Source organism: Bombina bombina, chromosome 5, assembly GCF_027579735.1.
Source record: "Bombina bombina isolate aBomBom1 chromosome 5, aBomBom1.pri, whole genome shotgun sequence".
Taxonomy (NCBI): domain Eukaryota; kingdom Metazoa; phylum Chordata; class Amphibia; order Anura; family Bombinatoridae; genus Bombina; species Bombina bombina.
This window is the reverse complement of record NC_069503.1, coordinates 242,002,604-242,028,638: the sequence shown is the minus strand read 5'-3', so window position 1 is coordinate 242,028,638 and position 26,035 is coordinate 242,002,604. Positions and strand designations below refer to the sequence as shown.

Below are 26,035 nucleotides of genomic sequence, written 5' to 3'. Positions count from 1 at the left end.
GTTCAGCAAGGGAATTATATGTCCACAATAGATTTACAGGATGCATATCTGCATATTCCGATTCATCCAGATCATTATCAGTTCCTGAGATTCTCTTTTCTAGACAAGCATTACCAATTTGTGGCTCTACCGTTTGGCCTTGCTACAGCTCCAAGAATTTTCACAAAGATTCTCGGTGCCCTTCTGTCTGTAATCAGAGAACAGGGTATTGTGGTATTTCCTTATTTGGACGATATCTTGGTACTTGCTCCGTCTTTACATTTAGCAGAGTCTCATACGAATCGACTTGTGTTGTTTCTTCAAGATCATGGTTGGAGGATCAATTTACCAAAAAGTTCTTTGATTCCTCAAACAAGGGTAACCTTTTTGGGTTTCCAGATAGATTCAGTGTCCATGACTTTGTCTTTAACAGACAAGAGACGTCTAAAATTGATTACAGCCTGTCGAAACCTTCAGTCTCAATCATTCCCTTCGGTAGCCTTATGCATGGAAATTCTAGGTCTTATGACTGCTGCATCGGACGCGATCCCCTTTGCTCGTTTTCACATGCGACCTCTTCAGCTCTGTATGCTGAACCAATGGTGCAGGGATTACACGAAGATATATCAATTAATATCTTTAAAACCGATTGTTCGGCACTCTCTAACGTGGTGGACAGATCACCATCGTTTAATTCAGGGGGCTTCTTTTGTTCTTCCGACCTGGACTGTAATTTCAACAGATGCAAGTCTCACAGGTTGGGGAGCTGTGTGGGGATCTCTGACAGCACAAGGAGTTTGGGAATCTCAGGAGGTGAGATTACCGATCAATATCTTGGAACTCCGTGCAATTTTCAGAGCTCTTCAGTTTTGGCCTCTTCTGAAGAGAGAATCGTTCATTTGTTTTCAGACAGACAATGTCACAACTGTGGCATACATCAATCATCAAGGAGGGACTCACAGTCCTCTGGCTATGAAAGAAGTATCTCGAATTCTGGTTTGGGCGGAATCCAGCTCCTGTCTAATCTCTGCGGTTCATATCCCAGGTGTAGACAATTGGGAAGCGGATTATCTCAGTCGCCAAACGTTGCATCCGGGCGAATGGTCTCTTCACCCAGAGGTATTTCTTCAGATTGTTCAAATGTGGGGGCTCCCAGAGATAGATCTGATGGCCTCTCATCTAAACAAGAAACTTCCCAGGTATCTGTCCAGATCCCGGGATCCTCAGGCGGAGGCAGTGGATGCATTATCACTTCCTTGGAAGTATCATCCTGCCTATATCTTTCCGCCTCTAGTTCTTCTTCCAAGAGTAATCTCCAAGATTCTAAGGGAATGCTCGTTTGTTCTGCTAATAGCTCCGGCATGGCCTCACAGGTTTTGGTATGCGGATCTTGTCCGGATGGCATCTTGCCAACCATGGACTCTTCCGTTAAGACCAGACCTTCTGTCACAAGGTCCTTTTTCCATCCGGATCTGAAATCCTTAAATTTAAAGGTATGGAGATTGAACGCTTGATTCTTGGTCATAGAGGTTTCTCTGACTCCGTGATTAATACTATGTTACAGGCTCGTAAATCTGTATCTCGAGAGATATATTATAGAGTCTGGAAGACTTATATTTCTTGGTGTCTTTCTCATCATTTTTCTTGGCATTCTTTTAGAATACCGAGAATTTTACAGTTTCTTCAGGATGGTTTAGATAAGGGTTTGTCCGCGAGTTCTTTGAAAGGACAAATCTCCGCTCTTTCTGTTCTTTTTCACAGAAAGATTGCTATTCTTCCTGATATTCATTGTTTTGTACAAGCTTTGGTTCGTATAAAACCTGTCATTAAGTCAATTTCTCCTCCATGGAGTTTGAATTTGGTTCTGGGTGCTCTTCAAGCTCCTCCGTTTGAACCTATGCATTCATTGGACATTAAATTACTTTCTTGGAAAGTTTTGTTCCTTTTGGCCATCTCTTCTGCTAGAAGAGTTTCTGAATTATCTGCTCTTTCGTGTGAGTCTCCTTTTCTGATTTTTCATCAGGATAAGGCGGTGTTGCGAACTTCTTTTGAATTTTTACCTAAGGTTGTGAATTCCAACAACATTAGTAGAGAAATTGTGGTTCCTTCATTTTGTCCTAATCCTAAGAATTCTAAGGAGAAATCATTGCATTCTTTGGATGTTGTTAGAGCTTTGAAATATTATGTTGAAGCTACGAAATCTTTCCGTAAGACTTCTAGTCTATTTGTTATCTTTTCCGGTTCTAGGAAAGGCCAGAAAGCTTCTGCCATTTCTTTGGCATCTTGGTTGAAATCTTTAATTCATCTTGCCTATGCTGAGTCGGGTAAAATTCCGCCTCAAAGAATTACAGCTCATTCTACTAGGTCAGTTTCTACTTCCTGGGCGTTTAGGAATGAAGCTTCGGTTGACCAGATCTGCAAAGCAGCAACTTGGTCCTCTTTGCATACTTTTACTAAATTCTACCATTTTGATGTATTTTCTTCTTCTGAAGCAGTTTTTGGTAGAAAAGTTCTTCAGGCAGCGGTTTCAGTTTGAATCTTCTGCTTATGTTTTTTGTTAAACTTTATTTTGGGTGTGGATTATTTTCAGCAGGAATTGGCTGTCTTTATTTTATCCCTCCCTCTCTAGTGACTCTTGTGTGGAAAGATCCACATCTTGGGTAGTCATTATCCCATACGTCACTAGCTCATGGACTCTTGTTAATTACATGAAAGAAAACATAATTTATGTAAGAACTTACCTGATAAATTCATTTCTTTCATATTAACAAGAGTCCATGAGGCCCACCCTTTTTTGTGGTGGTTATGATTTTTTTGTATAAAGCACAATTATTCCAATTCCTTATTTTATATGCTTCGCACTTTTTTTCTTGTCACCCCACTTCTTGGCTATTCGTTAAACTGATTTGTGGGTGTGGTGAGGGGTGTATTTATAGGCATTTTAAGGTTTGGGAAACTTTGCCCCTCCTGGTAGGAATGTATATCCCATACGTCACTAGCTCATGGACTCTTGTTAATATGAAAGAAATGAATTTATCAGGTAAGTTCTTACATAAATTATGTTTTTTAGGGCATTGCCCTAAGTTAAACAGCTCTTTTACCTACAAAAAAATTACAAAGTCCCCCCAACAGTAAAACCCACCACCCAATCAACCTCCAAAATAAAAACACTGAAGTCTAAAAAAAAAAATGAAGCTACCCATTGCCCCTAAAGGGGCATTTGTATGGGCATTGCCCTTAAAAGGGCATTCAGCTCTTTTACTGCCATCCCTCTGCATCATTCTAATCTTAAAAAAACTCACCCAAAAACCTAACACTAACCCCAGGAAATTTACTCACGGGTCCTGAAGTCCGGACATCCATCTTCATTCAGGCAGCGAGTAGTTTTCATCTTTATCCCGGTGGCACGGAGCTGTGGAGGCGTGGAGCATCTTTGCCAGCGACGCAAACATCCAGCGTGGAGGATCCTCTTCATACAATCACCACCGTACACTGAAGCTTGATTGCAAGGTACCCGTTTGCTTATGGGGTACCTTGCATTCCTATTGGGGGACATTTTCAAATCAGCCAATAGGATGAGAGCTACTGAAATCCTCTTGGCTGTTTAAATTTTATTTAGTGTCAGCGATGTGGGGGGCCGGCGGTTTAGGGGTTAATAGGTTTAGTTTATTAGTACCGATGTGGGGGGCTGGCAGTTGGTTTAGTTTATTAGTACCAATGTGGCAGGCCGGCGGTTTAGGGGTAAATAGGTTTAGTTTATTAGTACCGATGTAGGGGGGTGACTGTTTAGAGGTTAATAGGTTAAGTTTATTAGTACTGATGTGGGGGGCCGGCAGGTATCAAAGATTAATAGGTTTAGTTTATTAGTATCGATCTGGGGGGCCAGCGGTTTAGGGGTTATTCATTTTATTTAGTGTTCACGATGTTGGGGGCAGCGTTTTAGGGGTTAATCATTTTATTTAGTGTCGGCGATGTCAGGGGCGGCGGATTAAGGGTGTTTAGACTAGGGGTTTATGTAAGGTTTTAAACGTACATTTCTTTTCCCCATAGACATCAATGGGGATTGCGTTACAGCGATCGCCATTCCGCGATCACAGGTGTTAGTTTTTTTCTAACACTGTCTCTTTCCATTGATGTAAACTTAGCCCTTGGCTTTTGTGCGGTATGGAGATAATCGCACCATAACGCAAGCACAAGGAGGTTTTTCAGTAACTTGTAAAGGCAGCGCTATGGAAAGTGCGATAATGCTATTTTTTTTGCGTTCTTTACGCACCCGGTTTAGCGCACAACTTGTAATCTAGGTGTAATTGTATTTAACTATTAGAAACTGGTCGAATTTTAGTCCATTTTACCTGTAGTTCTTTTAGTTCATTTTTAAGAATTATTATTATTTAAGATTAATTTTTATCATCTATGGTGGGGTTAAGTATGAACCTTTGAATCATACTGAAATTGCTTATACGGTAAAGATTCTGAAAGTTCTATCCCACATGAATAATTTTCCTATGAAGGGTCACGCTGTTCACATTGTGGCACTATTGTGATTACTTCTATTTTGAGGTTAAAAGAATATTTGTAGAAGATTCTATTGTGGTTGTGTGAACCAATAAATCATACTACAAGCTGTTACACGATAAAGCTTGTATCACGTCTAATTCATGTGAATAATATTCCATCTGAAGGCTAATATTATTGAGGTCCCCCCTACAATTTTGTACCGTCTGTTTTCCCTTTTCTTTCTGAAGTTATCAACATAATTGAAGCTCTCCTATTACCCAAAAGCCATACAATTTTATTCGGAATATGTAAAAACACAGTTACTTACCTAAAATAAGAAATGGTGCATTTACAGACATTACGGAAAATGGAACCCCACAAAATAATAGTAAGCCAAAACTGGTTATAATAGCTAATCCCGGTGAAATTACTCCAAACAGCGCTACCCAAACTTTGTTTCGCACATTATCCAATCTGAAAAAAAAGCAAAGAAAACATTTTTATATATAATAAGTTTTATTATCAGTTTCTAAATAATGTGATAGTAATTTATCAATCAGATAAATGTTTCTTTTCATTACTGAAGATACATTTGTCTACATTTATTTTAAGGATGACATTTATTTTGCACAATGTCCTTTTAACATTTTTCAGGTCTCATAGGATTGGCATCTGCTTTAACCCTTTGAGTGCTAACGATGGCTCTGAGCCGTCCCAAATTGTCCCAGTCAGATGCTGATGATGGATCAGAGCTGTTGCTAGCACTCACCCACCTTGAGGGCAATCTGGGGGCTCCCATTGACTCCCACCCTGTCAATTGGACCTGTATAGTGACAGGCATCGCCGGGGCTTCACATTTTGCGCAGTCACATCCCGCGCGATGACGTCACCACACAACTTTATTGAACAATTACAATGGACAGTATAGGGAAATGGAGGCATGCTGATTAGAAGCCTGTATCGCTGATGGTTGTCATATGATATAGGAGGCAGGCAGTTAAAGAAAAATATTGCAATTTCTTTAAAAAAAAAAATCTACTGCTCATTTAAAATTCAGAGTAAGCACTATTGCATTGTCTTTTTTTATGTACTTTCTAATTATGCAATTGTGATCAGTCATTTTATATGGAAAAAAGGGATTTATATGAGGTTGATCACAATTTACTGTCAAACCTTTCTTGGCCACCAAGAAGCACCTCTCAAATTTGAGCCGATTACAATAATTAATTTTCCATAGGTGTAATGGACCCACAAACACATATGAGCTTGCAGAAAATAGGTCCTATATATAACAGTACAGTCCTGTACTCGGTGATCACAATCCAATTTCTTGATACGTTTCAACAGATTTTTGGCATCATTTTTTACTTATTTAGTTTGATAACTTAAAGCACTTGATGAAATAGTAATTTTAAGACTTTTTATAATGGAATTTATTTTGCACATGGATAATACATTCTGAAAATAGCCAACAAAGCCATTGTGTGTGAACATATAAATGTATGGTCTAAATTCATTAAGCCTCTCTCCATCTCTCTTGTATAGTCTATTGGGTGGGTGTTCCTGAAGGATGTAAACGTATGTAATAGTTATATACGTGATATTGACAACAGCAAATAAGATTTGCAGGAAACATGAGAAAACAGAAATCATGACCACAAAATCTAGAGAAAACTTTAGCAATTGTGTTCTTATATTTTTGTTTATTTTATACTTACATTTCTCTGATATTAAGTTACAGTACTTTTGTGTTTTAAACATATCTTTTTGTAATCTTTGTGAGCAAGATATTACACTTTAGAGTTCCTTCTTGTTTGTTGGTGTTAGAGATCTTTGGTTGGTGTTTTTTTTTTTCTATATTATAGTAACAGTAATAGAAATATTACAAGATTGTTAATTTGTTTTCGTATTTTTTTTTAACTAAAAGGCTTGTCATAGTAGATTTTTTTAAAGAGATTTTTAATGAAAAACTAAAATAAAATAAAGATTTGTTTACGCTTTAATTCAGCAAAGAAAAAACCCTTTCTGTACAGTGAAAATATAACATTTTGGCGAGATTGTAGCTGCTATATTCTTCATTGGAACAAACCTTATAACTTTGTGTTTTCACTATTTACAGTGTGTGAATTGTTCAAATCCCGTTATAATGTTGAGATAAATCTTGGCCACTTTCTTACTCTAGAAAATATGTTACTACAATGTTCTTCTTGATTTATAATGACAGTTGTACCACTTTCTTCTCAATCAATGTTTAAAAAACAAACATTTTTTTACAGTAATAATTTTAAAAATCCATTGAGCAGACATGGTCAGTATATCCATTCTGTCCATATTTAAATCACATTCATATTGCTTAACAAATATCATGATCGTTTCGGAACATAAGAGGTACATTTTAAACATGTTAATTATTGTTTACATTATAAAACGTACAAAAAGATCAATCCAAATAACTAATGTTATAGCTTGAAATATTATATTTAAAATATTAAAAAACAACAATACAATCTATTTAGATTAATTAAACACATGTAAAATATTCTAAATAATCAATAGAATATATCTATATATTTTACAGTATGTTAGCATGCAATTTTAAGAATTTTTAACCTAAAATGAGACGGCTCCTAAGCTTTAAATTCCTGCTTTTTAAATAAAGATAGCAAGAGAACAAAGAAAAATTGATAATAGGAGTAATTTAGAAAGTTGCTTAAAATTGCATGCTCTATCTGAATCATGAAAGAAAAAAAAAGTGGATTTAGTATCCCTTTAAGAATTCTAATTTGTCGTGCGCTAACCCGACCGCGTTAAGATCAGGAAACACGGTGCACAAAACACCTATTTTACATTCCTATGTTCTTCCCATAGAAAATAATGTGTTTTTGATTATTAAATATTTATTTCTATAAATATATGATACTGTTCATGTAAAATACATATCTGTTCCTATATATCTATAGCAATTCCGTGTGGCACACAAAGGCAGTTTTCAAGAGAAAATGATTGAAAATAGCAATTTTAAAATTTTAAATCTGACGAGATCATTATATACTTTTGGTGCTTTTTTTCAAGAATATCCACGTAAGGTTAAAAATATCACATTTAATGCAACCAAGAAGCACTAAACATAGATACAAATCAGCTTATTGATATGATTAAGTATAAACTGATCTTACCTCATGCAGGACACAATAGAAAATATCACAGTCACAAAGAAGCTGATGGTGAAGTAGGGAATAACTGTCCTTGTGTTTTCTTCAAACTCATTTTGCAGAGAAATAGATGTGGAGTAATAAACCTACAAAATAACAAATTAATATTTATACATTTGTTTAATTAAATACTTTTTAGCCTATTAATAAACAATAATTTATATAAAGCTTAAAGGATACAGTAAAGTCAAAATGAAACTTTCATGATTGAGACAGAGCATGCAATTTTTAACATCTTTCTAGTATTATCTAATTTGCCTAATTCTCTTGGAATATTTTTTTTATAAGCATACCAAGGTAGGCTCAGTAGCAGCAATGTACGGGCACTAAATGCTGATTGGTGGCTGCAAAAATATGCCTCTTGTCATTAGCTCACTGGATTTTTTCAGCTAACTCTGGCTTCTTCTTCAAAAATGGATACAAAGAGAATGATACACATTTGATAATAGAAATAAATTGGGAAGTTGTTTAAAATTGTATGCTCTATCTGAATACTGTAAATATTGTCCCATTAACATTGACAAACCCTGAGAACCAGGAATATGGTTGCCACCTGGCCAGGACAGTCAGTATTTTTATGAATGTGGCTGGTGGGGACATTATAGAAATATGGGCAATATATTGGCCAATATTGGTCTCTCTAACCTATTTATGCCCCAATTTCATAAATGTATAATGATAATGATCTAATGAAGCAGATTACATGTAATGGCACCTTAGCAGTTTAGGATAAACACATATATCATAGTACTCTAGATATACCAAGCTCTTCTGTAATGAGCAGTCATAGGCCTAGATTTGGAGTTTGGCGGTAGAAGGGCTGTTAACGCTCCGCGGGTTTTTTTCTGGCCGCACCATAAATTTAACTCTGGTATCGAGAGTTCAAACAAATGCTGCGTTAGGCTCCAAAAAAGGAGCGTAGAGCATTTTTACCGCAAATGCAACTCTCGATACCAGAGTTGCTTACGGACGCGGCCAGCCTCAAAAACGTGCTCGTGCACGATTCTCCCATAGGAAACAATGGGACTGTTTGAGCTGAAAAAAAACCTAACACCTGCAAAAAAGCAGCGTTCAGCTCCTAACGCAGCCCCATTGTTTCCTATGGGGAAACACTTCCTACGTCTGCACCTAACACCCTAACATGTACCCCGAGTCTAAACACCCCTAACCTTACACTTATTAACCCCTATTCTGCCGCCCCCGCTATCGCTGACCCCTGCATATTTTTTTTAACCCCTAATCTGCCGCTCCGTAAACCGCCGCAACCTACGTTATACCTATGTACCCCTAATCTGCTGCCCTAACATCGCCGACCCCTATATTATATTTATTAACCCCTAATCTGCCCCCCACAACGTCGCCTCCACCTGCCTACACTTATTAACCCCTAATCTGCCGAGCGGACCGCACCGCTACTATAATAAAGTTATTAACCCCTAATCCGCCTCACTAACCCTATCATAAATAGTATTAACCCCTAATCTGCCCTCCCTAACATCGCCGACACCTACCTTCAATTATTAACCCCTAATCTGACAACCGGAGCTCATCGCTACTATAATAAATGGATTAACCCCTAAAGCTAAGTCTAACCCTAACACTAACACCCCCCTAACTTAAATATAATTTACATCTAACGAAATAAATTAACTCTTATTAAATAACTTATTCCTATTTAAAGCTAAATACTTACCTGTAAAATAAATCCTAATATAGCTACAATATAAATTATAATTATATTATAGCTATTTTAGGATTAATATTTATTTTACAGGCAACTTTGTAATTATTTTAACCAGGTACAATAGCTATTAAATAGTTAAGAACTATTTAATAGTTACCTAGTTAAAATAATAACAAATTTACCTGTAAAATAAATCCTAACCTAAGATATAATTAAACCTAACACTACCCTATCAATAAATTAATTAAATAAACTACCTACAATTACCTACAATTTACCTAACACTACACTATCAATAAATTAATTAAACACAATTCCTACAAATAAATACAATTAAATAAACTAGCTAAAGTACAAAAAATAAAAAAGAACTAAGTTACAAAAAATAAAAAAATATTTACAAACATAAGAAAAATATTACAACAATTTTAAACTAATTACACCTACTCTAAGCCCCCTAATAAAATAACAAAGCCCCCCAAAATAAAAAATTCCCTACCCTATTCTAAATTAAAAAAGTTACAAGCTCTTTTACCTTACCAGCCCTGAACAGGGCCCTTTGCGGGGCATGCCCCAAGAATTTCAGCTCTTTTGCCTGTAAAAAAAAACATACAATACCCCCCCCAACATTACAACCCACCACCCACATACCCCTAATCTAACCCAAACCCCCCTTAAAGAAACCTAACACTAAGCCCCTGAAGATCTTCCTACCTTGTCTTCACCATCCAGGTATCACCGATCCGTCCTGGCTCCAACATCTTCATCCAACCCAAGCGGGGGTTGGCGATCCATCATCCGGTGGCTGAAGAGGTCCAGAAGAGGCTCCAAAGTCTTCCTCCTATCCGGCAAGAAGAGGACATCCGGACCGGCAAACATCTTCTCCAAGCGGCATCTTCGATCTTCTTCCATCCGGTGCGGAGCGGGTCCATCTTGAAGCAGGCGACGCGGATCCATCCTCTTCTTCCGTTGTCTCCCGACTAATGACGGTTCCTTTAAGGGACGTCATCCAAGATGGCGTCCCTCGAATTCCGATTGGCTGATAGGATTCTATCAGCCAATCGGAATTAAGGTAGGAATTTTCTGATTGGCTGATGGAATCAGCCAATCAGAATCAAGTTCAATCCTATTGGCTGATCCAATCAGCCAATCAGATTGAGCTCGCATTCTATTGGCTGATCGGTCCATCTGCTTCAAGATGGACCCGCTCCGCACCGGATGGAAGAAGATCGAAGATGCCGCTTGGAGAAGATGCCGCTTGGAGAAGATGTAATACCCTCTGGAACACACTTCCTCGAGCTGTCAGACATTCCCCTAACCTCTCCTCCTTTAAACGCTCCCTAAAGACCATTCACCAAATAAATAATAACAAAGCCTATCACCAAATCAATAACAAATGAATTCCACTTGCCTAATAGTTGCCCTCTTCTAACTTCACACTAACATCATTCTCACCTTTGCAGTCCCCACCTCCTGTTTCTCACCTACCCATCTAGATTGTAAGTTCCCATGGGAACATGGCCCTCAATTCCCCCTATATTCGTTTGTTTAATTTTGTTCAGTGTCTTATATTGTATTGTACTGTAGTTTTTATCTTTCTACCCATGGACAGCGCTGCAAAATCTGTAGATGCTTTATAAATAATAATAATAATTATATATATATGTGTAGATTTTGTACTATAGAATCCCCTGACAAAGTAAATCCAGGGACAAACTAATAGCCTGACTGAAAATGCCCAACTATGACCAAAGATCAAGCCAAGTTGCCCTGAACCACCTTGCCATGTCCACAGAACACTCAAAGTATGCCCCTTAGCTGACTGATTAAACACTCTGATTGCACCAATTCTACTCTTTGCCACACTGCCATGATCTTAACTGATGTCAGTTCCACAAAATGCAGGATGGATAGAACCACTATTAGTTTACCCCACAATGTCAAATCAGTTTGTATTTTATGTGGATGTTCAACAATCTTCAACTATTTCCAACAACAATGTATTTCAGTTTCTTACAGTGACTATTCAAAGCATTTACAACCCAAGTGAACTATATTTTTCTGTCCCACTTTCTAACATGCTGTGCATTATCCTAGAAATGAATAGACTGCTATTGTGCAATAACCACTTTGCCGTTGGCCATCTCATTTCATTTTCCTTAGAGATATTATGGATAACATAATTAAAAGCTGTAAACCTAAAAGGGAGTTCTATTGTATATATTGTTTTCCCCAAGGTTGTTATTTGAACAAAAATATTATATCAATTAAAGAAGATTAAATGTGATAAAACTGCTAAAAGCAAATACAAATACATTTTCAGCAAATTCATTACTTCATATTTAGTCACGAATACTATTTTGTTCATGTTAAGAATTTAGTTACATATTTGGCAAAAATATTTAATTCTTAAATAAAGTTAAATAAAGTTAACGGATTACTGATTTTATTTATAACCTACAGAGAAAATATATCTTCCTAAGTCTAAGAGTGTTATGCTTCAGTTTACCTGCACACACTTCAGCTGTAATTCATCTATTTGTTGTGGGATAGTTTTGATAAAGTGTTTGAGCCACTGTAGGCTTTTATTTTTGCTCTGTGCTGTGTCCTCTCTTAGATAATATATTAGCTTGATGGCTTTTGCTTCTGTCACAGTGTCTGATGGGCCTAGTTTTACACCTCCAAGGTACATTCCCAAAAAGGTTCTGTTCTGGAACATAGGATAACTTAATTTGACGTGATATGTGTTCCTCAACAATACATCCAACAAGGGATTGGCTGGGAAACAAGTGGAAACATTGACTTGGGCACACACATGTTGAAAGCTGATGTTTGACTCTGATTTTAAGCTTTTCACAGCTGTATCCAGTTTCTGTAGCTCCTCAAGAGCTTCCCATGTCAAGATATTTTGTAATGAGTTTACAATAATGAGAGATGCAAAGTTGCCATCTGTATACAACCTCTCTGTGGAGAAATGGCCAAAGCCATTCATTGGAAAATGCAGTCTAATAAAGTCCCTCTCTTCTTTGGCAGGACCACCAGTTGGTGTAAACTGATATTCTAAGTCATTGCTCTGCCTTTGTTCCAGATAGCGAAACCCCATTCCAAACGCAACAGATAGCACAATCGGTATAGCTATAAACAACCATGGATATCTGGCAATCAACTTCCCCAGACTACGAAATCCTTTTGAGAGAGGTTTTTCCAAGCAATCTGTATGACACCTATTCATTTTCATGTAGTTCTATATCATGAGACTTGTAAGATGTTAGATTGAGGAAGAAAAATAAATCTCAAGTTGTCTAAGCAGTTCTTGGAAGGTATAATATCAGAGTAGGTGTAGGCAGCAGAATTTCTGGTCTAGCATTCTATAGCAAGCCACTTTCTAAAATATAACGTTTCTAGGAGTGGGTAGAGAAGAACAATGTAACAAGGTAGAGATAAATGGGAAAATTATCCAGGATAATTATTCACTTAAGGTTGACAGCAGGATTTATTAAGTGTATCTTGACATGATGGATGAGTTAGAGTTGGCACTGGAGCGTATTATATGTAAATATGTTTGAGAAAAGCAACCTCTTCAGCAGCAGTGGTACCAGACACTCCTTGCCCCATCAACAAAATTAATTATGGAAATGCATAAAGTAAAAAATGAATGTGATGGTTTGAGATAAGGACTAAAATAAAATGATTAATTTTCATATTTTTTTTCATTTAACCCCTTCTCAGGGGTAATCTGTCTGTTATTTTAGGGCTGGACAGTCCTGTGAAAAGAAAATTAGGCTAATAGAAACTAGGTGGGCACCAACCCCTAGGAACAGATACCCTGTTTTCACATATTCTGCAGTGACACAGTGTGTTCTGAGAGCCATCTCCTTTTAACCAGAAATAGCAGGAAATACAGGTTAGTTTCTCCTGCGTGATTATTTAAGAATTTGAATGCTATTCAGCATAATAAATTTAATTACTGTAAAAGCGCCAGTCAGGTCAGGATCCAAATGCATACACAAACACAGTATAACGAATAGACAAAGATGGCAGCAGTATGCGTGAATTAGTAAAAATGGTTGGAAAAAGCAACATCATATGTATGAGATGCAGCAACAAATAAATACAATAAACAACATGGTGCCAAAAAATTACATAGCAGCAGCCTGAAAGTGAGCAAACAATGCTTATCAGGGTGAGCACGATGATAGGCAGAGACCATGAAGATCCTGTGCTGATACCCAAGAGCATTGATAACCCGACTAATCTACCAGATAGAACAGAACCTGGCCACAACACTTTGAGACACTTTAAGACCCGTATATGAGACACTTCATCATGTTTTCATCAATGACCAGAGGCAAATGACATGAAAGATAGGGTGTATCCTCATTAAGGAGGCCAAAGCCAACTCATATTACAGTTGATTTTCCTGAGGGTTCCCGCTGTTTGTGATTTGCAAATTTCCCCTAGTGACTAGACATTATTAGGAGTGCCCACTGTTTCAGATTCCTGGTACCCATTAGCATGATATGACCAGCAGAAAGGTCCTGGTAAGGTTCTCACCTGGTTTAGCAATTGGTCTGTATATAGTATGCTAGGAATAATGTGATGAATTCAAAACTGAGAGACAAATTGGGAATCTCTATCAAATATCATCATATTTTCAGGTAAGTCATTCAGTCTGACAATGTGAGAAAGGAACAGCATAGCTAGCTATTGAGCAGAGAGTAAACTGTTCAAATGCTGAAGTCATTTGGGAAGCATTTGCCAATTTAGAAGATTGGCAAACAATCAGACCTAATGTCGACACTATACCTGAATATACACTTATAGTCCATACTTACTGAAATGCACGCCTACTACAAGCAAATATTCCTGATTTCTGGCTAATTGTTAAACAATAATGTCCAACTAAACCACCTAGTATCCTACTTTTCTGACACAATTCGAGGCGCTATTTATTGAATAAATTAACTTTGATAAAAAAAATATGCTTTACAATTTTTTGTGTAATAATTAATATGTTTTTGGAATGTGGCCTTTGTTTGAGAAGACGAACAAGGAGTATTTCAAATCTAGATTGCAAACATTGCAACCTCTCGTGAAAATGTAAACAAATTGTATTATTAAAAGTTAATATTCATATATATTACTTTTGATCAGTAATATGAAATTTAACTTTTCCAGTTATTTGATTTTAAAGTAGATCTGTATAAAGAAATTGAAATTAAGCTTTTGTAAGATGTAATGTTTTGATCCATTTCAGAGCCTGGGCGATCATAAGAAAGTGATTTGCATAATATGATTTTTTTTACTTATTCATAATATGATCTAAAGAACAAACCTGTTATTTAATAGCAATGAATGGATGAAAAAATCAAAGAACTGAAAAGCGCAAAAGCGTATGTAAGTGCAGAAAAAATGTACAATTTATTGTAGTCCCTATCCGTATGATGGCTACTCACAAGATAAAAGCAAAGCAAGAGCATAAAACAATTAACAAACTACCTTGCACTAACACAATTAAGAAAAAGCCTTAAATCCAACCCAATCAATTGGTGGGGGGTGGCCCCAGGTTTGTACAAAAGTAGAACCAAAGACTGTGTGATAGAAACAGAGAAACATAACATTTGACGGTAGATAAGAACTAAAAAGGCCCATCAAGTGTACCCATATTACATTACTTTTTTCTAAGGATAGCCTTATGCATGTCCCAGGCATTTTTTTAATTCCTTTACAGTCTTTGTGTTTACCACCTCAAATGGAAGTTTATTCCATGAATCCACCACCCTTTCTGTAAAAAAATGCTCCCTCAAATTTCTCCTGAATCTGCTACCCTCTAACTTTAGATTGTTTTGGCATTTATTTGTTGTAGAAAATGCTTTCAGTTGAAGATATGGTCTCCAGAACTGTACACATTATTCCAGATTTGGCCTAACTAATGTTCTGTAAAGTGGCATAAGAACCTTGCTATTTCTGCTACTAATACCTCTCCCAATGCAACCAAGTATTTGACTGGCCTTATTGGCTGCACTACTGCACTTTGTACCAAATTTTAAATCATCTGAAATAATAATTCCCAAGTCCCTTTCTTCTTTAGTTGCAGTCAATAATGTACCATTGAGACAATAATTGGCCTTTGGGTTTTGGATCCTATATACAAAATTTTGCTCTTGCTAATATTAAATTCCAGATCTCATTTATTTGACCAGCCCTCTAGTTTTTTAATATCACTGTTCATTTAATCAACAACCCCTCCTGGAACATCAACTCTGTTACAAAATTTTGTATCATCATCAAACAAGCAAACCTTCCCCTTTAGCCCACTTCCAATATCACTTATAAACATGTTAAACAAAACAGGCCCAAGAACTGACCCTTGAGGAACAGCACTAGTAACTGACACCTCATTTGAATGTACTACATTAATTTAAACCCTTTGTCGTTTATCTTTAAGCCAGCATTCTACCCACTTAACAAACTTACGGCCAGATTTAGAGTTTTTTAATCTAACGAAATAAATTATTTCTTATTAAATAAATTAATCCTATTTAAAGCTAAATACTTACCTGTACAATAAACCCTAATATAGCTACAATATAATGAATAATTATATTGTAGCTATTTTAGGATTTATATTTATTTTACAGGCAACTTTGTATTTATTTTAACTAGGTACAATAGCTATTAAATAGTTAATAACTATTTAATAGCTACCTAGTTAAAATAATTACAAAATTACATGTAAAATAAATCCTAACCTAAGTTACAATTAAACCTAACACTACACTATCAATAAATAAATTAAATAAATTAACTACAATTACCTACAATTAAATCAACTAAACTAAATTACAAAAAAAACAAACACTAAATTACAAAAAAAAAAGATTACAAGAATTTTAAACTAATTACACCTACTCTAAGCCCCTAAAAAAATAACAAAGCCCCCCAAAATAAAAAAATGCCCTACCCTATTCTAAAATAAAAAGTTAACAGCTCTATTACCTTACCAGCCCTTAAAAGGGCTTTTTGCGGGGCATGCCCCAAAGAAATCAGTTCTTTTGCCTGTAAAAAAACCATACAATACTCCCCCCAACATTACAACCCACCACCCACATACCCCTACTCTAACCCACCCAAACCCCTCTTAAAAAACCTAACACTAAGCCCCTGAAGATCTCCCTACCTTGTATTCACCCAGCCGGGTATCACCGATCGGATCCATCCTCTTCTACTGACGCCTACTCGCCGAATGACGGTTCCTTTAAATGACGTCATCCAAGATGGCGTCCGTCGAATTCCGATTGGCTGATAGGATTCTATCAGCCAATCGGAATTAAGGTAGGAAAATTCTGATTGGCTGATGGAATCAGCCAATCAGATTCAAGTTCAATCCGATTGGCTGATCCAATCAGCCAATCAGATTGAGCTCGCATTCTATTGGCTGTTCCGATCAGGCCTCGGTAGAAGAGGATGGATCCGCGTCGGCTGGAAGATGATGACTCCGGAAGAAAGAAGATTGAAGATGCCGCTTCATAGGAGACTTCATCACGATGATGGACTTCTTCAGCGCCCGCTTGGATCAAGACTTCAGCCCGATGATGGATTTCTTCAGCCGCCGCTTGGATCCAAACTTCAGGCGGAGGATGGACGTCACTCTTCAGCCCCCCCTTGGGCTTGGATGAAGATTTCGGAGGGTCTTCTGGACAGATCGGGACCCGGTGTGGTGAAGACAAGGTAGGGAGATCTTCAGGGGCTTAGTGTTAGGTTTATTTAAGGGGGGTTTGGGTTAGATTAGGGGTATGTGGGTGGTGGGTTGTAATGTTGGGGGGGTATTGTATGTTTTTTTTTTACAGGCAAAAGAGCTGAATTCTTTGGGGCATGCCCCGCAAAGGGCCCTTTTCAGGGCTGGTAAGGTAAAAGAGCTTTTCTATTTTAATTTTAGAATAGGGTAGGGCATTTTTTTATTTTGGGGGGCTTTGTTATTTTATTAGGGGGCTTAGAGTAGGTGTAATTAGTTTAAAATTGTTGTAATATTTTTCTAATGTTTGTAAATATTTTTTTATTTTTTGTAACTTAGTTCTTTTTTATTTTTTGTACTTTAGTTAGTTTATTTAAATGTATTTATTTGTAGGTATTGTATTTAATTAATTTATTGATAGTGTAGTGTTAGGTTTAATTGTAGATAATTGTAGGTAGTTTATTTAATTTATTTATTGATAGTGTGGTGTTAGGTTTAATTGTAACTTAGGTTAGGATTTATTTTACAGGTAATTTGTAATTATTTTAACTAGGTAACTATTAAATAGTTATTAACTATTTAATAGCTATTGTACCTGGTTAAAATAAATACAAAGTTGCCTGTAAAATAAATATTAATCCTAAAATAGCTACAATATAATTATAATTTATATTGTAGCTATATTAGGGTTTATTTTACAGGTAAGTATTTAGCTTTAAATAGGAATAATTTATTTAATAAGAGTTCATTTATTTAGTTAGATTTAAATTATATTTAACTTAGGGGGGTGTTAGGGTTAAGGTTAGAATTAGCTTTAGGGGTTAATAAATGTATTATAGTAGCGGTGAGCTCCGGTCGGCAGATTAGGGGTTAATACTTGAAGTTAGGTGGCGGCGATGTTAGGGAGGGCAGATTAGGGGTTAATACTATTTATTATAGGGTTATTGAGGCGGGAGTGAGGCGGATTAGGGGTTAATAACTTTATTATAGTAGCGGTGAGCTCCGGTCGGCAGATTAGGGGTTAATAATTGTAGGTAGGTGGCGGCGACATTGGGGGCGGCATATTAGGGGTTAATAAATATAATATAGGGGTCGGCGTTGTTAGGGGCAGCAGATTAGGGGTACATAGGGATAACGTAAGTTGCGGCGGTGTACGTAGCGGCAGATTAGGGGTTAATAATAATATGCAGGGGTCAGTGATAGCGGGGGCAGCAGCCCTTCTGTGAACTCTAAATACCAGCGGTATTTAAAAGGTGCGGGAGAAAAAAAGCCAGCGTAGCTAACGCACCCCTTTGGCCGCAGAACTCTAAATCTAGCCGTCAGTTACCATAACTTTAGCAGAAGATATCTTTCCTACAAACCCCCAACACCCCCCCAAACTAGACAGTCTTCTACATGTTAAGGACACACACAAATTACAATAATATGCTCAAAAAGCCCCCAAAGATTTTGAGTGATTCCCTCCATGCCAGTGAGTTTTTGATCATCAGGTTCTAAGTCATCAATGATAGCACTATAGATTTTGTTACATAAATAAATCCAAAGATTTGATTATTTTTGACCAAATAAATAAGGTCACTGAGAGTAGAATGTCATTTAATACAATGTAACCTTTATAAATATCTTCTAAAATGTCAAACTAGGCAGCTTAAAGGGACATTGAACTCAGTAGGTGGCGCTATAGGACAACAATTGTAAATGTACCTATTATTTCATTCAGTAATAAATTCAGAAAAATGTGTTTTTACAAGTAAGAAAATATTTATTCATCATATTCATAAATTCATAAATTATTTAAAAGACATGTCACAATGAAATAAGCATAAAATCGATTTGATGTGATCTTAATTTTTTAAAAACATATAAAATATAGACACCGGTGTCAAATTGATATTCTGTGCAAGTTAATAATATATACAGGAATATGACAAATGCAATTTAGAAACAATAAATATTTGTGTGAGTATTTGTTTAAGACAATCAATGTTAATAAGTCCTTCAAAGAGGGTCTAGTATTAGATGAAGAAGGGTACAGTTGATAAGCTGATTCACTTGATACGGTAAAAAGTCTTTAGTGTTTTATCCAAGGCTTTGTGTTTAATAAGTGGAAGTAGCAATATGTGAGCTATAAAGAGTATCTATTAAAGTTTGTATCACATAGAAGGTAGGAGGGTTATTTGGTTGCAGATTTAGTTTCCCATGTACTAAACTAAACTAAACTAAATCTGCAACTAAATAACCCTCCTACCTTCTATGTGATACAAACTTTAATAGATACTCTTTATAGCTCACATATTGCTACTTCCACTTATTAAACACAAACGGCTAGATTTAGAGTTCTGCGGCCAAAGGGGTGCGTTAGCTACGCATGCTTTTTTTCCCCCGCACCTTTTAAATACCGCTGGTATTTAGAGTTCACAGAAGGGCTGCGTTAGGCTCCAAAAAAGGGAGCGTAGAGCATATTTACTGCCACTGCAACTCTAAATACCAGCGTTGCTTACGGACGCGGCCAGTTTAAAAAACGTGCTCGTGCACGATTCCCCCATAGAAAACAATGGGGCTGTTTGAGCTGAAAAAAAACCTAACACTTGCAAAAAAGCAGCGTTAAGCTCCTAACGCAGCCCCATTGTTTCCTATGGGGAAACACTTCCTAAGCCTGCACCTAACACCCTAACATGCACCCCGAGTCTAAACACCCCTAACCTTACACTTATTAACCCCTAATCTGCCGCCCCCGCTATCGCTGACCCCTGCATATTATTATTAACCCCTAATCTGCCGCTCCGTACACAGCCGCAACCTACATTATACCTATGTACCCCTAATCTACTGCCCCTAACACCGCCGACCCCTATATTATATTTATTAACCCCTAATCTGCCGCCCCCAATGTCGCCTCCACCTACCTACAATAATTAACCCCTAATCTGCCGACCGGATCTCACCGCTACTCTAATAAATATATTAACTCCTAAAGCTAAGTCTAACCCTAACAGTAACACCCCCCTAAGTTAAATATAATTTAAATCTAACGAAATAAATTAACTCTTATTAAATAAATTATTCCTATTTAAAGCTAAATACTTACCTGTAAAATAAACTTTAATATAGCTACAATATAAATTATAATTATATTGTAGCTATTTTAGGATTAATATTTATTTTACAGGCAACTTTGTATTTATTTTAACCAGGTACAATAGCTATTAAATAGTTAATAACTATTTAATAGTTACCTAGTTAAAATAATTACAAAATTACCTGTAAAATAAATCCTAACCTAAGTTACAATTAAACCTAACACTACACTATCAATAAATAAATTAAATAAAATACCTACAATTATCTACAATTAAACCTAACACTACACTATCAATAAATTAATTAAATACAATACCTACAAATAAATACAATGAAATAAACTAACTAAAGTACAAAAAATAAAAAAGAACTAAGTTACAAAAAATAAAAAAATATTTACAAACATTAGAAAAACATTACAACAATGTTAAACTAATTACACCTACTCTAAGCCCCCTAATAAAATAAGAAAGACCCCCAAAATAAAAAAATGCCCTACCCTATTCTAAAATTAAAATAGAAAAGCTCTTTTACCTTACCAGCCCTGAAAAGGGCCCTTTGCGGGCCATGCCCCAAAGAATTCAGCTCTTTTGCCTGTAAAAAAAAACATACAATACCCCCCCCAACATTACAACCCACCACCCACATACCCCTAATCTAACCCAAACCCCCCTTAAATAAACCTAACACTAAGCCCCTGAAGATCTTCCTACCTTATCTTCACCACGCCGGGTTCAACGATCGATCCAGAAGAGCCTCCGATGTCTTGATCCAAGCCCAAGCGGGGGGCTGAAGATGTCCATGATCCGGCTGAAGTCTTCATCCAAGTGGGAGCTGAAGAGGTCCATGATCCGACTGAAGTCTTCTATCAAGCGGCATCTTCAATCTTCTTTCTTCCGGATCCATGTAGTTCATCCCGCCGACGCGGAACATCCATCTTCACCGACGACTTCCCGACAAATGACGGTTCCTTTAAGGGACGTCATCCAAGATTCCAATCAGAATTAAGGTAGGAAAATTCTGATTGGCTGATGAAATCAGCCAATCAGAATCAAGTTCAATCCGATTGGCTGATCCGATCAGCCAATCAGATTGAGCTCGCATTCTATTGGCTGTTCCGATCAGCCAACAGAATGCGAGCTCAATCTTATTGGCTGATCGGATCAGCCAATCGGATTGAACTTGATTCTGATTGGCTGATTCCATCAGCCAATCAGAATTTTCTTACCTTAATTCCGATTGGCTGATAGAATCCTATCAGCTAATCGGAATTCGAGGTACGCCATCTTGGATGACGTCCCTTAAAGGAACCGCCATTCGTCGGGAAGTCGTCGGTGAAGATGGATGTTCCGCGTCGGCGGGATGACCACGGATCCGGAAGAAAGAAGATTGAAGATGCCGCTTGATAGAAGACTTCAGCCAGATCATGGACCTCTTCAGCTCCCGCTTGGATGAAGACTTCAGCCCGATCATGGACCTCTTCAGCTCCCGCTTGGATGAAGACTTCAGTTGGATCATGGACATCTTCAGCCCCCCGCTTGGGCTTGGATCAAGACATCGGAGGAACTCTTCTGGATCGATCGGTGAACCCGGCGTGGTGAAGACAAGGTAGGGAGATCTTCAGGGGCTTAGTGTTAGGTTTATTTAAGGGGGGTTTGGGTTAGATTAGGGGTATGTGGGTGGTGGGTTGTAATGTTGGGGGGGGTATTGTATGTTTTTTTTTACAGGCAAAAGAGCTGAATTCTTTGGGGCATGCCTCGCAAAGGGCCCTTTTCAGGGCTGGTAAGGTAAAAGAGCTTTTCTATTTTAATTTTAGAATAGGGTAGGGCATTTTTTTATTTTGGGGGTCTTTGTTATTTTATTAGGGGGCTTAGAGTAGGTGTAATTAGTTTAAAATTTTTGTAATATTTTTCTAATGTTTGTAAATATTTTTTAATTTTTTTTAACTTAGTTCTTTTTTATTTTTGTACTTTAGTTAGTTTATTTAATTGTATTTATTTGTAGGTATTGTATTTAATTAATTTATTGATAGTGTAGTGTTAGGTTTAATTGTAGATAATTGTAGGTATTTTATTTAATTAATTTATTGATAGTGTAGTGTTAGGTTTAATTGTAACTTAGGTTAGGATTTATTTTACAGGTAATTTTGTAATTATTTTAACTAGGTAGCTATTAAATAGTTATTAACTATTTAATAGCTATTGTACCTGGTTAAAATAAATACAAAGTTGCCTGTAAAATAAATATTAATCCTAAAATAGCTACAATATAATTATTATTTATATTGTAGCTATATTAGGGTTTATTTTACAGGTAAGTATTTAGCTTTAAATAGGAATAATTTATTTAATAAGACTTAATTTATTTAGTTAGATAAAAATTATATTTAACTTAGGAGGGTGTTAGGGTTAGAATTAGCTTTAGGGGTTAAAAATTTTATTAGAGTAGCGGTGAGCTCCGGTCGGCAGATTAGGGGTTAATGCTTGAAGTTAGGTGTCGGTGATGTTAGGGAGGGCAAATTAGGGGTTAATACTATTTATTATAGGGTTATTGAGGCGGGAGTGAGGCGGATTAGGGGTTAATACATTTATTATAGTAGCGGTGTGGTCCGGTCGGCAGATTAGGGGTTAATAAGTGTAGGTAGGTGGCGGCGACGTTGGGGGCGGCAGTTTAGGGGTTAATAAATATTATGTAGGTGTCAGCGGTATTAGGGGCAGCAGATTAGGGGTACATAGGGATAACGTAGGTGGTGGCGGTGTACAGAGCGGCAGATTAGGGGTTAAAAAATTTTAATAGAGTGGCGGCGATGTGGGGGGGCCTCGGTTTAGGGGTACATAGGTAGTTTATGGGTGTTAGTGTACTTTAGAGCACAGTAGTTAAGAGCTTTATAAACCGGCGTTAGCCCAGAAAGCTCTTAACTACTGACTTTTTTCTGCGGCTGGAGTTTTGTCGTTAGATTTCTAACGCTCACTTCAGCCAAGACTCTAAATACCGGCGTTAGGAAGATCCTATTGAAAAGATAGGATACGCAATTGACGTAAGGGGATCTGCGGTATGGAAAAGTCGCGGCTGCAAAGTGAGCGTTAGACCCTTTCCTGACTGACTCTAAATACCAGCGGTAGCCCAAAACCAGCATTAGGAGCCTCTAACGCTGGTTTTCACGGCTACCGCCAAACTCTAAATCTAGCCGAAAGCCTTGGATAAAACACTAAAGACTTTTTACCGTATCAAGTGAATCAGCTTATCAACTGTACCCTTCTTCATCTAATACTAAACCCTCTTTGAAGGACTTATTAACATCGATTGTCTTAAACAAATACTCACACAAATATTTATTGTTTCTAAATTGCATTTGTCATATTTCTTTATTTATTATTAACTTGCACTGAATATCAATTTGACACCGGTGTCTATATTTTATATGTTTTTAAAAAATTAAGATCACATCAAATCGATGTTATGCTTATGTCATTGTGACATGTCTTTTAAATAATTTATGAATTTATGAATATAATGAATAAATATTTTCTTACTTGTAAAAACACATTTTTCAGAAATTATTACTGAATGAAATAATAGTTACATTTACAATTGTTGTCCTATAGCGCCACCTACTGGTTCTTATATTTTTTCATTGTATTACACTATCTTTTGAGGAGTTATAGTGTCATTTTTGGTGCAGCTGCTATCTCAATAAGTTCTTGTTGACTATCACATTTGTTTTACATTGAACTCAGGTAAGCAAATATGAAGATTTCACTGGTCTTGATTTAATATAATTCCTTATGAATCTATCTTGCAGAAAGAAAAAGTTAGCCATGGCATCACAACTCAAATATTGCTGAATTCCAAAAGATTTGCAGCCACCCTCATCACAGCTGTGATTTGCAAATATATATCATCATATACAGAACTTTATGTATGTCCAAAAAGTTCACTTCTCATAGGAGTTCCACTGTGAAAGACATGACCACCACAAAAAAATGGCTTCAAAACCAATTAAAACGGGAAAATTACCTGAAAGGAACAAAAAACCCCAGATAGGGCATTTATGAAAATAGTAGGTTATCCCAAAATGTGAGTTTTTTAAATGATAAATTTAGTTTATGTACTTTTCTTGTTAATAAATGTTGTGGACCTTTTTGAAGGATATTCAGATACTGACATTGTAAATGCTAAACATATATGCCAGCAATGTGTTCCTGGTACCAGTCGAATAAGCATAATTACATGCTTAGATAATGAAACATTTGAAGAAATAATATAGAAACTATAACATGTTCACTTGTTTATAAAACTAATACATCTGTGATTATTGATAAGAAACAAACAAAATATTACTTTATGGCACAAGAAGCCTAATTTATTAATTTGTATTTGTTTGACTTGATGTTACTTTTAAAGGTGAAACAAGACATCTAATAATAATAATAATCCTGCTCATTATTTGGTATAATATCTTTCAATCATTCTTTTTTTTTTAATGATATTATTGTACAGGGGAAGGAATAGATAACTTTTGGAAGGTTATCATGGAGGGAAAGAATTGTACTGTGGAGATACCCGCTTAAAGATTTGATACAAGACACTGGTTTGATCCAGATTATAACAAACCAGGGAAAATAATCACAAATCGAGCAGCTCTCATAGAAGGGTAAATATATAATTTTACTATTTACATAATTATCATGAATTATAAATATAATTTTCTTCTATTACTTCATTTCACCATTTAGATTCTAAGAGTAATGTTCTTAAATTTCACTGTGGCAGTATTTTTATCTTACGGCTAGATTTAGAGTTTTGTCGGTAACGACCCGCGTAGCTAACGCTGGCTTTTTTTGGGCCGCACCTTTTAAATACCGCTGGTATTTAGAGTTCACAGAATGGCTGGGTTTTCAGTGCGTTAGGCTCCAAAAGGGGAGCGTAGAGCATAATTTACTGCCACTGCAACTCTCGATACCAGCGGTGCTTACGGACGCAGCCAGCTTCAAAAACGTGCTCGTGCACGATATCCCCATAGGAAACAATGGGGCAGTTTGAGCTGAAAAAAAACCTAACACCTGCAAAAAAGCAGCGTTAAGCTCCTAACGCAGCCCCATTGTTTCCTATGGGGAAACACTTCCTAAGTCTGCACCTAACACTCTAACATGTACCCCGAGTCTAAACACCCCTAACCTTACACTTATTAACCCCTAATCTGCCGCCCCCGCTAACGCTGACACCTGCATATTTTTTTTAACCCCTAATCTGCCGCTCCGTACACCGCTGCAACCTACATTATAGCTATGTACCCCTAATCTGCTGCCCCTAACACCGCTGACCCCTATATTATATTTATTAACCCCTAATCTGCCGCCCCCAACGTCGCCTCCACCTACCTACAATTATTAACCCCTAATCTGCTGACTGGACCACACCGCTACTATAATAAATGTATTAACCCCTAAAGCTAAGTCTAACCCTAACCCTAACACCCCCCTACCTTCAATATAATTTAAATCTAACGAAATAAATTAACTCTTATTAAATACATTATTCCTATTTAAAGCTAAATACTTACCTGTAAAATAAACCCTAATATAGCTACAATATAAATTATAATTATATTGTAGCTATTTTAGGATTAATATTTATTTTACAGGCAACTTTGTAATTATTTTAACCAGGTACAATAGCTATTAAATAGTTAATAACTATTTAATAGTTACCTAGTTAAAATAATTACAAAATTACCTGTAAAATAAATCCTAACCTAAGTTACAATTAAACCTAACACTACACTATCAATAAATTAATTAACCCCTTAATGACAACTGACGTACCAGGTACGTCATGCATTAACTA

General features: G+C 36.6%; 1 protein-coding gene across 1 annotated transcript in view; it reads right to left on the bottom strand.

Moving 5' to 3' along the window:
* The window catches only part of LOC128661438 (patched domain-containing protein 3-like), a 58,431-nt gene extending 45,827 nt beyond the window's left edge, over positions 1–12,604 (bottom strand). The window contains exons 1-3 of the mRNA XM_053715693.1: positions 11,882–12,604; positions 7,653–7,774; positions 4,805–4,950 (exon numbers count right to left, since the gene is read on the bottom strand). Of these exons, the coding sequence (XP_053571668.1) occupies positions 4,805–4,950; positions 7,653–7,774; positions 11,882–12,604 (991 nt within the window). The remainder of the gene's footprint in view (positions 1–4,804; positions 4,951–7,652; positions 7,775–11,881) is intronic.
* Between the last annotated feature and the right edge of the window lie 13,431 nt (positions 12,605–26,035).